The sequence below is a fragment of the Pseudorasbora parva genome, chromosome 23 (assembly GCF_024679245.1).
Source record: "Pseudorasbora parva isolate DD20220531a chromosome 23, ASM2467924v1, whole genome shotgun sequence".
In the NCBI taxonomy this organism is placed as follows: domain Eukaryota; kingdom Metazoa; phylum Chordata; class Actinopteri; order Cypriniformes; family Gobionidae; genus Pseudorasbora; species Pseudorasbora parva.
The window spans coordinates 14,384,142-14,399,319 of record NC_090194.1 but is presented as its reverse complement, the minus strand read 5'-3'; the positions used below and the strand labels follow the sequence as shown (position 1 = coordinate 14,399,319).

General features: G+C 39.1%; 1 protein-coding gene across 2 annotated transcripts in view; it reads right to left on the bottom strand.

The window, feature by feature from the left end:
• itga1 (integrin, alpha 1) overlaps positions 1 to 5,298 on the bottom strand; it is a 60,492-nt gene extending 55,194 nt beyond the window's left edge. Inside the window, exons 1-2 of one of the 2 annotated variants that reach the window (XM_067433369.1) lie at positions 5,236 to 5,295; positions 5,015 to 5,140 (exon numbers count right to left, since the gene is read on the bottom strand). In XM_067433369.1, the coding sequence (XP_067289470.1) occupies positions 5,015 to 5,057 (43 nt within the window). In that variant the 5' untranslated portion in view covers positions 5,058 to 5,140; positions 5,236 to 5,295. Of the gene's footprint in view, positions 1 to 5,014 lie in introns of both variants that reach the window. The other variant, XM_067433368.1, reaches the window with a different exon arrangement.
• Between the last annotated feature and the right edge of the window lie 9,880 nt (positions 5,299 to 15,178).

Here is a 15,178-nt window from a genome sequence, read left to right as displayed (position 1 = left end):
ATAACTAACTAAATCCAAATGTATTTTTAAAAAACGAACACTTGAAATGAAATCAGCATGATAAAAACTGCGTAAAACTGCCACTTTGTCCATATTTTTTACAGTCTATGGTAGGAACTCTGAAGCGGTGCAAGTCTCACTTGTTGTGACTTTTATTTTGACGGCGCTGAGAACGCCAGAGCCTGAGCACATGACGCTCATATTCTCTGTCTTGATTTGCTTATGATCTGTCTAATTTGTTGTTATGTAGAACTGTTATACAAAGAAAGTAGACAATTTGACTAGCTGAGCATAATCAAGTTTCAACATATCAACATAATCAAGTTTCGCTTGCTCCCCTCAAAGTTGCGTCTAATTTTCTCATTAGCATAAAGGTTGAGAGATCCATCTATCGCTGTTTTCCATGTTAGTTCATATATATATATATATATATATATATATATATATATATATATATATATATATATATATATATATATATATATATATATATATATATATATATATATATATATATATATATCTTCGAAAAAGAGTAGGGGTGTAACCCCGGCATCCTGGCCAAATTTGCCCAATGGCCTCTGTCCATCATGGCCTCCTAATAATCCCCATATCCTGATTGGCTTAATCACTCTGACCTCCACTCCACCAATCAGCTGGTGTGTGGTGAGCGTTCTGGCGCAAAATGGCTGCCGTCGCATCATCCAGGTGGATGCTGCACATTGGTGGTGGCTGAGGAGATTCCCCCTTTCTATATGTAAAGTGCTTTGGGTGTCACTTTATAAAGCACTATATAAATGTAATGAATTATTATTATTATTATTATTATTATTATTATTATTATTATTATTATTATTATTATTAAAAAATGGCGGGTGCTGTGGTTTTTCACGTGCATTCGACCAGCGTACACTTACGTCATTGGAAGTTCCTATTGTCCTGGGTTAGTCCCTACTCTGAAGTCGTTGTGATTCAGCTCTCACAACGTAACATGCTCTAAAACACCTCTTAAGCACGCATCATTTTTTTGGTAATTGTGGTTTTGAATGGTTATGTAATCGTCGCATCATGATTAGAAATTTGATTTATTGTGCAGCCCTAGTGGAGAGTTTCTGAAAGTGCACTGCAACTGCTAAAGCAAATGCTGACCAAGTATGTGAAGGCTGAGAAACAAGCTCATTGGCTATTGATACATCAGGAACCAATCAGCTGTGCCATATAGATAATGATGTGATTGCAAGCAGATTGAGTTATGGACCGATCAGCCCGTGTCATCTAGAGTTTCATGACTGTGTATTTTGAGGTGAACTACCCCTAAATCTGGATAACTATAAACCTTATGTAATTCTATGAGCGCATTCGTTTTTCGAGAGACTGGAAGCGAAAGACATGATTTTCCTTTCAAAGCCACTTGTAGATCAAAGTTGGGGATGTTTTTGAACCTCAGGAAGCTAAGTATGTGCAGATGGAATGGAAACTTCAGTCACTGGCGAATCTGATGAATCTGAGGAACGGAGTGGCAGAGATGTGCCAGCCTCCGGTGCACTCGCCCAAACAACCAACAGTACTTTTCCAGCACTTGACAGCCAACTGGCACAAAGCGGAGGACAGGAGCAGTTTTCCCAGCAAGCAAGAATGTTTAAAATACCCTGGATCCTGGAATACTTCCTGTGAGCATGTCATAATAGCAAGAAATCGAGCCTTATCGCAAAAATTAATGGGAAACATCCCAGATCGCATGGTTGTCAAGTATCATATTCAGTGTGAATGTTTTCACAGTAGCTTTTTGAATAGTTGTTTAAGTTGGAGACTCACCAAAGCGGTAATTATAACTATTATGGCCATTTTAACTGAACTGCCCGTTCTGTGCCTGTTCTTGGAAAAAGTAAGTGGGTTGCCAAACGTTATTGATGCCACTTTGATATTTTCCATGAACAACCTGCTCTCAAACTCCTCTTTGGGTACCATAAACTCCAAATTTGCCAGGTCTGGAAATTATTTCTCTAAACAGTACAGTACAGTACAGTACAGTAAAGTACATTAACCATGTCAGCTGTCTACAATCTTAGGAGTGTTTCCTTTGAGAGGACTGGGGCTTGTCTGCATGTAATGGAATGCCATTTTGAAGTTTCCAAGTATGGAAGAAGACAGTTCAAAGCAAGGTCTTCTGGGAGATTTGAAGCCCTTGCCAGTAAGTGCTGTAGATTTACAACTGAGGAGATGATCTTCATGCCAGCGAGAGGGGAGTGGCAGATGGCTAACTTCAGCCCGTCTCACTCTACACTTCATCTCCTAATGACTCTATTTTTGGTGCACATTATTAAATTAGAAGAAAATGGTTGGAATGAATCTACAGTTAGCCATATTAGATGTGCAGGATAAAAACAAATCACTCGATAAGTGAAACAAGGTTAATGAGTCTGCGCTGAAGATGCCTTTAAAAGTCCCAGTGAACTGGAATTAGCAAGTGAGTTTTCTTCAGTGCTCTGACGGATTTCCAAGTGAAACGGAATACTGAATGGAGGGCAGGTTTTACTTCAGCGCTCCTTCTCTCTATTGAAAGTAACTTTTTAGATGTTGATTAAAGAGTACCGCGAGAAACAATTTTTTTCTGTGTATTTACTTGCATAGATTAATTGTTCACCTTAAGACCTATAATATGTGCTCACAAAAAAAAATAGGGTCCGTTTTGATTTCATGAGGACTTCAAGGGATAGTTGACCCAAACATTTGAATTCTGCCATCATTTATTCACCCTCATTTCTTTATTCTTTGAAACAAAATAATACATTGTGATAAATGTTTTTGTACTTACAATAAAAGTCGATGGGGTCCAAATCAAAGTTGCTTTGGACCCCATTGACATTCATTATATGGACAAAAAAAAAACTTTCAGACCAATCTTTTTGTGTTACACAGAAGAAAGATTGAAATTTTATTTTTGGGTTGAACCCTTACATTCAAAGTGCACAAACTGTTCCACTGTTATGAATCTGTTAAGCATTCGATAAATGCATTATTTATCTGAGACAGTGCCTGCACACATTTTGTACATAAAGCATATGCAGAAGGAATGCATTCCTATCCAAGCCTGGAGATAAACCGGACACACTGTCTATCCATGGTAAAAAATCTCAACATTCACAGAATGAACTTCAAATGTATGCATTAGTTTGCAATATAGTAAAATATTAGTAAAATATTAAAAGGTTAGTATAATTGTAAAATATATATACAGTATTGTAAAACATATGGAAAGGTATTTTATGGGAGAATTATTTTTTTCTTTTTTTGGGGGGGTTAAGTCATTAGCTAATGTGCACCATTTATTAACATAATAATAAGGAAATGTCATGATCTAAAATACGAACAAAAAAAAAAATGTTTTATTCAAGTTAATGTGCTTATCCAATTAAGAAAACACTACTGTAAGCAAGCTAATTATAACAATCTTCAATGACTCGTCATCATTTTAGGAAATTATCCGATCTATACACAACAGAGCTTTTTATACCATATTCCACACCCCCTGACATGTATGTGAATATGTTTGCGATGTCCCACGCATCCATATGTACATGCTGACTGAAAACAGATGAATTTTCTTTTGAGTCTCAAGCCAAAAACACTTGCACGCTCATCTCCATTAGGAATTCACACAGCTTAAGTGTCGCCACTGTAATAACCACATCTGGGTCTTTGGGACTGCAGGAGACGCTCTCGCAGCCAGACATGGATTTTCCCTGTTGTCCACAAGGGTGCTGATCTGTAAACTAGCAGGATCTAAAAGCAGGTGAATGACGAGACCTAAACTAAAGCCACCAAAAGGTATCATGTTATATTATGGAATGCTTCATAGTACCAGATAAGCATGAATATGTTAGTCATCCAGTATCTTGGTCTATTCAATGCTATTTATACAACAACCACCAAGTGTGCTAGCCAATAAGAACTTGACTAGGGTTAAGTGCATGAATGAAGCAACGGTGTGATGCAGCTGCATCCACAACTTAATTCCTTAACGCACGTCACGCGCCTGCATCACATGCATTCCTAAGACTCTGAACCCAAGGAGACATCTGAGCTCTCTTCATTTGATTAAACAGGGAGGGAACATTGATTACTATTCCTCATAAAAATCGCTCTTCCTGCTTGCCATTTAATAACATTAATTACATTTTATATGAAAGTTGATTAAAAAGTCAATATGCAGCTTCATGGACAACATCCAAAATGTCTCTCGATGGCTCTAATTCACCCTGATAGTAGTGGTTTTTAACTTTATACTGGCACCTATTGGCTTGACTGTATGAAGTTTATTTATACTCTGGCTGAAAGTGTCATATAAATTAAACATAATAATGTTGTTATCATAATAATTAGTAACTTCTTTAATTGCAGCAGGTCATGTGATCCTAACATGGCAGCTGTTATAATTGGGCAACCCACTCTATGTAGAATAAAACAGCTTTTTATAGAAGACTGATGTGACTGGAATCTTTATCTAGGTTTACAATATTTCATTTTTTTTTTTTTTTTTTTTGATTAGCCTAAATAGATTTATTTTAAAAAATGAGTGCCTTTAAAATTTACTGTAACTCAGAATGTCAATACAATTTTGATCATAATATAGGAAAGCAGTTTGAAAATGTCAGAAAGAGATAAATACCCACTTGCACGTAGCTAAGACTTCAAGAGCAATGTGAGGGAAACATGTTAACACACTCTACAGACATGGACGTGGTGTGGAGCGCAAAATGCCGCGTAAATACAAATAAATAACTGACTTATGTTTATAATAGCTTAACAGACCGCTTTAGGGCACGGTGGATATAGCCTAAAAATCATTAATAATAGCCTACACTATCATGTATGTATGGTCATCGGAATATGGAGTGACATATACCGAATACATAATGCGCAAAGTTTCCCTCTCACGTTTTTGAGAGATAACACACATGTAACCGAAAACAAATCGGTTTCACAAATAGGACACAATAAAAGAGAAACGTACCCAGAAGCGCCGCTAGTGTGAAATGATAGACTCCAGAAAGCATCTTCCCGGTTCCCTGTCAGAGTCTGGATACGAGGCTCCTTCCCTTGGAAGCGCAGATCCTCAAATGATCAGCAGTCCGACTCTCTGGGGGCAAAGACTCGATTCAATTACTCTCAGATAAAGCTACAGGGCATTTCCATCAAAGTCAATGTCCCAGTGCAAGTCTACAGATCTCACACCTTAAGTCCGACCTTGATTGAGTTTACAGAGCGTATTTGAAAGCATGAGTAGCGACGGTGAGGGAGGGTTTAGCTGGCCATCTGAGGGGAGGATGTTCAAGGAGCTGAATTAGTATAGTAGAAAAGTTTTAGGCATTTGTAATATTGTATAGCCTATGTATATTTTTAGTATTATAATTTTTTACAAACATAGGCTATACACAATTAAAAATATCAACAAAAATAACAATGTAGCATACTTATTATTATAGTTACAACTATGCATATTTGACTGGTCTATGTCATTAGCTAGTCTAAGGTAGACATTATCTGGTCTAAACTATTCATTAGCTGGTTAAAGCTGGTCATTTGTTGGTCTTACTAGTCATTAGGCAGTCTAGTCATTAGCTGGTCGAAAACTGATCATTAGCTGGTATAACCTTGTCATTTGCTGATCCAACATGATAGTTAGCTGGTCTAAGTTAGTCTGTGCAGATATAGGGACAGTTTAAATGACACATGGAAAACTTTTTATGTGTTTTGGCCATTCATTTACATGATAACAGTGTATGCTTTTTTTAAAACGATACCGTTATCGTCTCTGTGTAAACCATAAGATGCAAAATTGTGGCAATGGTGCTGTCATGTACTAGCTGGTCTAACTTGGACTCTAAAAAATGATCCGCTTTACCCAGCAAATGGCCAGCTTAGACCAGCCATTGACTAGTTTAGACTAACTAAGGACCACACTCTAAAAAGTGCTGGGTTAAAAATGGACAAACCAAGCAATTGGGTTGTTTTAACCCAGTTATTGTGTTGTTTTAACCAAGCAAACATTTAACTCAACCAATTGCTTGGTTTGTCCATTTTCAACCCAACTTGGGCTGTTTTTAACCCAAGACATTTTTAGAGTTTGGTCCTTAGTTAGTCTAAACTAGTCAATAGCTGGTTATTAGCTGGTTAAAGCTGACCATTAGCTGGTGTAAACTAGCAAATAGCCATTCTAAAGTATTCACTAGCTGTGTGGTCCAAGGTGATCATTAGCTGGTCCAACCTGATAATTAGCTGGTAATCAGTTACCGTTATCGTCTTGATGTAAACTACAAAAACCCAAATTCGTGAAAACGGTGCTGTCATGCGCACGCGTATTACGTGTTTAGTCTATAGGTGCATAGTGTTTCTTTACAAAGTGACACCGCCATCTATTGGCCTGGCATGAATAATAGTTTTTTTTAATCGTTTTAACATTGTCGGCTGTACGCTTAAAACACAAAAGAAAAACTTTTGAGTCCATTGTTGTCATGGGAACTGCTGTTGTCCTGTCTGTTCCTTATTCTCAAAATCTTCGTCATTTCCGTTTTTAGAAATGCTGTTTTTATGTTGCTACAAAGTCGTCAGAGATACCAAACACTGCCCATCAAAAAGCAAATCTCACTAGACATTAGTTATTCTGACACTACGGTGGCCATAAGTCTGCTTCTTATACACTACCGGCTCTTCATCAAAGACTAAAGCAGCACCAAGGGGATTCTGGAGAATTCTTCCTGCAATAATGACATTTTCAGATGGCGAGCGGTCAATGGCTGGTCTAAACTAGTCATTATGTCTAAACTAGTCATTTGCTGGTTTAAGCAGTTTGCATTAGCTGTTCTAAACTGGTCACTAGCCAGTTAAAGCAGTTAGTCTAAGCTATAGTCAATATTTGGTCTAAGCTGGTCATTAGCTGGTCTAAACTAGCAATTAGCCAGTCTAAAGTATTCATTAGCTCTGTGGTCTAAGCTAAGGTGATCATTATCTGGTCTAAGCTACTCATTAGATAGTCCCACCTGATAATTAGCTGATAATAAGCTACCATCAGTGTCTCCATGTAAACCACAAAAAGGTAAATTTGTGAAAATGGTGCTGTCATGAATACGTAATATGTGTTCAGTCTGTAAGCGCATAGTGTTTCTTTACAAAGTGACATAGCCATATACTGGCCTGGCATGAATAACACAGCATTTTATAGTTTTAAAGGTACACTATGTAGTATTTTTGCAGTAAAATATCAACAAATCACAAGGGCAGTGTTATGTTTTGTTCAGTTGAGTTCTTACAAGATCCCAAATGTTTCCAACTATTTGTAACTTGTGAGAAAATTGCTATTTTTTCCGGTTTTATTTGGCAGAAACGTTTTACTCTTAGCAGTGTGAACACGTCACAGCAGCCGCTGAGCGAACGCACAGAGTAACGTCATAACATAATTTTAAACACCCTTAAATGTATCTAATATGATAAACAGAACTGCGTTACCAAACACGATCTCATGGTCATGCAGTACAAGTTTGCAATCTCGTGGAATGTATACGCCAAAATGAGATTTGGCGTGCGTATGGTACACGTTTTTTTGGGTGCATATGAGACGCACTTTAGGGCGTGCATATGACACGCTCTTGGGTAGGTTTAGGGTGGTGGGGTGGGGGGTTCGTATGTATAATAAAGTGCGTCTCATATGCACGCGAAAAACCGCGTACCATATGCACGCCAAAACTCATTTTGGCGTATACATTCCACGAGATTGCAAACTCTTACTATTTATACGCATTTTCGTGAGATCCGGCTCCGTTACCTCATACTCATGACCGGAAAAGCGGAAATAGCACCGGTGCCCTGCAACTGTGTCCCGCTGCTCGCGAGGCGTGTGTTGTTCATTTCATCAACAATTGCTCCTGCGGCCTTTCTCAGCTCCACAACACTCTGTCCTGCTCTGCTTCATACTACAGTAACGTTAATAATCACATCCATTAACCCGAGTCCTATCCAGATTCTTTTCCACTGGCTGTGAGGTGAAGACCACATGTCCCAAGATTCTGAGCTCAAGCTTGGTGTCATCAAACTTTGTTTTGAATAGGCGCCCTCTAGCAAATGGAAAAGTTGCATAATGCACCTTTAACAATGTTGTCATCTGTAAGTAAAAAACACAAAGGAAAAATGTTTTAGTTTTTACTGCATTGGTGTCGTGTAAACGTAACCATAATAAAAACTGCTGTTGTTGTGTCTGTTCCTTATTCTCATAATCTTCCTCAGTCATTTCTGTTCTCAGAAATGCTTTTTTTTTATGTTGCTACAGTGCCATCAGTCGTACCAAACACTGCCCATCAAAGTAATTTTCACTAGACATTAGTTATTCTGACACAGTACGGTGGCCATAAGTCTGTTTCTTATACACTACCGGCTCTACATCAAAGACCAAAGCAGCACCAAGGGGATTCTGGAGAATTCTTCCTGCAATAATGACATTTTCAGATGGAGAGCGGTCAATAGCTGGTCTAAATTAGTCAATAGGCAGTCTAAACTAGTCATTAGCTTGTTTAAGTTGGTCACTAGCTGGTCTATTAGTTAGTCTAAACTAGAGTCAGAACAACACACTACCCGTTTTAGGTTTTAAAAAAAGTTTTGTAACCTTTTGTTGGGCTGAACGCAGCAGCCCTGGTCTATTACTCATTAGCTGGTCCAATATGATAATTAGCTGGTCTATGAACGTTCTCAAACAGCATCACAAAGTGTGGTTGGAATGACAGCTCTCGGCCCACAAAGAACATATTTGGAAGAATATTTATAGACAGACAGAACTCTGCAGCCATTTACTCAGATATTTTCCTTTGTGTTCAGCAGAACAAATAAATGTATACTGTTTTGGGACAACTTGTGAGTAAATGATGAAAGATTTATCAGTTTTGGGTGAACTATCCCTTTAATAATTCCATATCTTAAGCAAAAGAAGAATTCATATATTCAGTACAATCTATATATTTTATTTAGAATATATACAAATGTCATTTACATCTTTTAGTTTATCAAGAGATTTAAAGCACCATTTTTGAAGAGTGAAGAGTGCTTTTATAGCAAAATATTCTAGCATTAATTCGATCTCAAACGGATTCATTAAAAGAAGTAATTACTCCAGCTGCATGACATGAACCAACATGGTTGAACGTCAAATTTGCGACACTACAGCCGTGTCTAGTTTTTTTTCAACAATACATTATACTAGTTAAGCAGCGTGTTACATCATTTTATGGGAAACACACCCCTGGTCATTAGCCGGCCTAAATTAAAGATATTCTGGTAGCCAACTGTCTAAACTGGTCAGTAACAGGTCAGTCATTAACTGGTCCAACCTGATTAATTTAGCTGGTCTAAGTTAGTCTGCATATATTTAGTAAAAACTGCTCTTGCTGTGTCTGTTCCTTATTCTAACAATCTTGCTTAGACACTTCCGTTTTCAAAAATGCTGTGTCAAAAATGACATTTTAGGATGGTAAACGGTCACAGACAAAATGAAAAGTTTCAGTGTCAAAGTGTCAGAGCACAAGAGTGTTCATTGAGTGTATAGTTCCTTTGTGCCTTGTGTATTACAGACACAAATACTAATCAAAAATTTTATCTCAAGAATCTCTAGAGAATCAGATAGTTTACATTATCCCAGCTTCCTCTGTTCTCTAGGTCCTCCCAGAATCACGTTTCAGGAAAACACTTATTAGTGTTTTTTTTTTTTTTTGTCTGACTTTCTTTAATCAATTTCCTACACCACACCCGTCTGGAAGGCCCCCCACTGAATGAGCAGACAGTCTGTCATAGAAAAGATCTTACATATCCTATGCATGTACGATATCCCACAAACAGCCTAAATCAAACAAATCCCCCTGACTGAAGGAAATGAGGCATGTTTGACTGACAAATATTTTGCCGAAGGTCAGATTATAAAAAAAACAACATTTTGTATGGGGCATTTCAGATCAAAACATACACTGTAAAAAAAATTTCTCCAATTGAGTGACTGATCACTAAATTTTCAGTTGGCCGAAATGAAATTCTGTAAACTGATACATTTTAAGTTGGTCGAATTGAAATTCTGTGAATTGATGCAGTTTAATTCACAGAAATTCAATGCGGCCAACTGAAAAATTAAGATGTGATCAGTCACTTCAAAACTTTACTTTACAGTGTAACTAATTATCTAATGAGTTATTATTAAAACTTAAATATAGACCATGAGAACAAGAAGCCTCATTAAGAGCATCCAAATGGCCAAAAAGAAAGTATACTACTACTACTACTAAGTAAATAAAAAAGAAAGAGTTTTTTATTTTTTTATTTTTTACATTTAAAGCATATTTGTGAAGTATTTGGGACTATTCTGTGGAGGTGAACAGGTGTTATCCTGTGGATAAATTTAACATTTTGTCCATGAGCTGAGATTGAAGCACCATTGGGGAATACACATGCGCAAACAGATTTACATTTACATTGTATCATCATTTAGCAGACACTTTTATCCAAAGCGACTCACAAATGACGAGAACAATTAGCAATCAACCCAACAATAGAGCAACAATATGCAAATGCTGACTAGTCCCAATTAGTCTAAAAAAAGGGTGTTTTTAAATAGATATATAGAATGAAGTGTTAGTATTAATGGGTCAAATGTTGACAAAAATGTCTACAACCCAATATTTAAAATGGCTTAAGACTCAGCCGCTTGGGTTGAGAGTCATTCCACCAGCAGGGAACAGTCCAGGTAATGGCACACTTGGTTATGGGAAGATAAACAACGATGAAGAATCAAAACTGTCCTCAATGGTATTCACGGGTAACTTAACATAACCATAGTATTGATGAGACTGAGTATCAGAGGGGCTGATGGGAGATAGTAAAGGGAGAGGGAGGCTGGGTGGGACCAACGGAGATGAAGGTAAGCATTTAGAGTCGGGCGGTGTCAGTGGGGACATAAAATCATCCTCTTACCAAATCCATTTCTCAGACTCACCCTTGGTGGCAGGAGTGTTGGCGAGGCTCCAATTCATCCCCTGGTACTCCAATATAAATCTCACTGTGGCACACAATGTAACCGAATCACACACCTTGTCAGACGCATATTTGAGCTCAGTCACTCCATCTTGGGCTGGCTCTTAGTCTGCGGTGGGCTCAGGCGTCATGTCCATCCCACAGGGTGATGCAAGGCTGGAGTCTAGGTTGGAAGTAGGGCTGGTGTTCTCGGGGTTGATGTTGAAATCCAGTCCATTATACACCAGCACCCACTACACATAAGCTGCAAAATTCTCCTTGGGACCGTATGCAGGCAGGGGATGGGAACTCTAGCCTGAGTGATAGTTTCTATCACTGCTGGTGATAACCTACTTAAGTCTTCCATCTTCCATCCAGATGCGGTGGTTCCAGAGGTCTGGGCATGGGTTCCAAATTGAGCCCTGTCCCTAAGAAAGGAGGTCCTTCTTCAGGGGGATTAGACAGGGAGCGGCTGTTGCAAGGTGCAGGTGCTCCAAGAACCAAGTCCGGGTAGGCCAATACAGGGACAACAGGACCTGTTCTTCTCCTCTCTGACTTTGCACAATGTCTGTGCAAACAGTCCCAGAACTGGAAGCTTTGTACCACATCCCGCAAGTCATACACAGTGTCCCGCATTTTTAATTTTCTCTGTATTATTTTTTTATATCATTATTATTTCTGAGAGAAAAAAATATACATGGTTAAAAGGCAGAAAGCAGTGTATGCCACCGAAGTTTCACCATCACGCATGGAGGTGAGGGGGATATAAGGAGGCATGGAGATGGGAAAGTCATGAGAAATGCACAGCAAAGAAATAACGTTAGCATGACAAGTTTGTTCTCTCCACCAAAAGATAGCAACCACAATAAAATCACAGCAGCTGAAGTGACAAGTGTCTACCATAATGTGCAGCATGGTTTATCGTAGGTCAGGCGTCTGTGCTAATAATCTAGCCCCGATCATTTTCCCAGATTTATAAATAGCAAACAAGTTTGATTGTGGAAGAAGTAAGAGTGATTTCATTGTTACAGGTCTGCTTACACCAGCATCTTTAGAAAAATACTTGAAACAGTTAAATACACCAATGATTGCAGATTGCAATGATGCAGATCTCTGGGGTTAGAGCGTAACTCTGCATACATGTCTGACAATGTCAGCGTTAATTATGGTGTGCATTACTCTGTGTATAAAAAGTGACAGACTAGAATGCCTCAATTATCAAGGCCAACTGAGTGGCCCACATTCTGCACAACTGTGGAAGGCATGCCGGCGATAAGCTGAGAACTGACATTGAGAACATAGTCACAAAAGTTTACAACCACTTTTTGTCTTAAACAAGAATTAAAGGAAGTTTTTGAGTTTGTGGATGAGGAGTAGGTACACATCTCTTTAAAAGAATGCGCCAACATGGTGGCTAAATTTGTGGCCTGCAGTAAAGTATTAAATATCTCCTAGCCAGCTGTCAGAAGCTATTTTTTTCTCTTGGAGAAGAGCACTGTCAATCAGCACTTTGGAAAATGCTTGCAAATGGCAAGGATGGAGACGACGTGCCTTGTGCGTTCCAGGTATACCTGATGTTTTTGCAAAATAGCCTCAAAGATTTTTCCGACGCAGTGCTTAAAGCTGAGGGAGACAAGACAACTGTGTGTGAGCTTTTCAAGTTGAAGGCCAATCTCAGATTGAAACTCGAGCAAAGAGAAAAGGATCGATTCTTTGGTTTGGAGACCAGCACTCTCCCGCAACAGGACTTTCTTATGATCTATCAAAGAACGCTTACCTAAACAAGTGGTTTAATTTCACTGATGGCAACTACCTAAAGTACATCTCAAGCCTGGCTATCAAAAGGGAATTTAGCTTTCAAGATCTCCATTCCGTGGAGCAGCTGAAGCATTTTAAACTTTAAACTGGAAATGAGCCAGCTGTATTCTGTGTTCTTTTGCCATGCGTAAAGGAAATCATTAAATCCTGTTGCATCAAAGTGGACAGCTCTGCTGACGCACATCAGTTCCCCAAACATGACAGCCATGGTCTGTTTGGCTTTTAGCATTCCTGTCATCAACGCCTTCATGGAGATTGGAGAGCGTGCTACAGAGACAAGGAACCGAGAAACTTTGGAACTCATAAAAAGTGAACTTCTGGTGAAAGTGAACAATAGCTCACCTGCCAGGAGTTCTACAGACACGTAATAAACGAGAAGGCCCTACTAGAAGCAGATCAGACAAAAAATATAAATTCAAGATGCACTGAATCCGGTTAGAACACATTTAGAACACAGTCAGCTCCGTCATTAACATTTTATAAAGCCTATTAGCGATTTAAAGCATGTTAGCATCATTGCTCAAAGTCAACTAGTGTAGCATAAACATTTATTCACCTAGTATAATAATAGTAAGTTATCTCTCCCTTGTGTCCAGCATTGTCTTCACACGCTCCACCTGGGAAACCTCCATGTCCCCCTGGCCACGCTACTGTAGAGGGTAGTGAAAGAGCGGACTCAGTGAGCTCCTCGTGCACTTCCAGGAAGAAAGGCACATGGGTAAGGCACATATGAGTCGCGCTCCGGGCCCGGATATCAATGATCTAACCACGGTGGCCTGGGCAAGCATGGCCACCAACTCCGCATCATATTCAGACCGGGCCACCGAACCCTAAGGTGGGAGTTCAGCCGATTCTTCCACGTCAGAAGGCGCTAGCCTTTCTATGCTGCTAACGAAAGCTCTTACTCATCCTACAAAAAGGCTCTCTTAAGATGTTCTTTTGTTTGAAAGCCCTCTGGACTTGCTTGCTCATTTAGAGAGACCGCTCTGATGCGCTGTATTTCTCCAACACTAATCATTTCTTCAGCCAAGTTAAAATTCCTGAGCAGTGAATAATGCCACTGCTCGGCTCCAAAGAATAAATCTGAATGAATGGATGCACGGCATCTCCTGTTATACCTGTTTGTCCGAAGGAATGGCGCATGCAGATTCCACTCTCCAATTCTCATGGGTCTTTCCTGATATATCACAGGTGTTTGGGGCTCCTAAGTATGTCCCCTAGTGTCGGTCTATACTCTAGACCATAAACTGTAAAAAAAATATGGACGTCGTGTCTGTGACGTCACCCATAGGATTCCGATACGCCGTTCTGAAGTGTAAAGTAGAGACGAGCTGGCCGTTGCCATCTTGTGAGGGTGATGCCTGGATAACAAAAAAATGGGCAAAGAGGCGGGATGTGGGCGGAGCTGAGATGACACAATGACTAACAGACAGCAGATAAATGGCTATCCACCTGTCACTCAAAGTAACCACGCCCTTAATTATGCAGAACTTTAGGGCTTTATATAATGTAAACGAATGAGTTTAAAAAAAATTCACCCCACTCACAGTTGTCATGAAGGGCAAAATAATATTTATATTTTAATATTTGTAATTGTTGAAATCATGTCAGACATTGTCAGTAGACTTTTTTTTAATCGACATAAAAATAGATGCATGAACTTCAATTAATTTAAGTGCATTGTAATAAAAATTAACATTTCATTGCTGTAAATTTAATTATTGAGTTTATATATTAGTTTAACCTATTTAAAATACTGCAGTACAATTGTATATTTTTTTGTGCACTCCCGCGAGACCCAGCACAGACGAGTGCGGCGCGGGATAATATTTGATGGTGAATGCGGATGCGGGCGGCAAGATATTATTGTGTGCGTGTCGCGGGAAAATAAAATAATTTTGCGGGACTCCCGCAAAGTGGAAATATCTAACAAAATAAATAACTAGAAACATATAAACCTTTATTTATAATACAATAAAATCAATTTACAGGTGCATGGACAGAAGGTAACTCTTGCGTGGATCATACAGCCAAGCCGGCCTACCACACAGGGGCAAAAGGTGTGCACCTCATAACTCAGGTGAATCGCTTAATGCTACAGATATTAGTAAGTTCTTGTAAGACAGTCAGATCCGTGCGACCATCAGGGACATGCGATCATTTTGCCCTGAAGTGTTGTTGTAAAAGTCTACTCCTGAATCCTCATAATACATCCAAGCTTTTAGCTGATAACAGTACAGACTAACGTAAACCGGAAGTTCGTTACAGGCGCGTTCTACGTTGCCATAGCGCTCATGGGAAAGGTTAGAGTTCGGGAAAG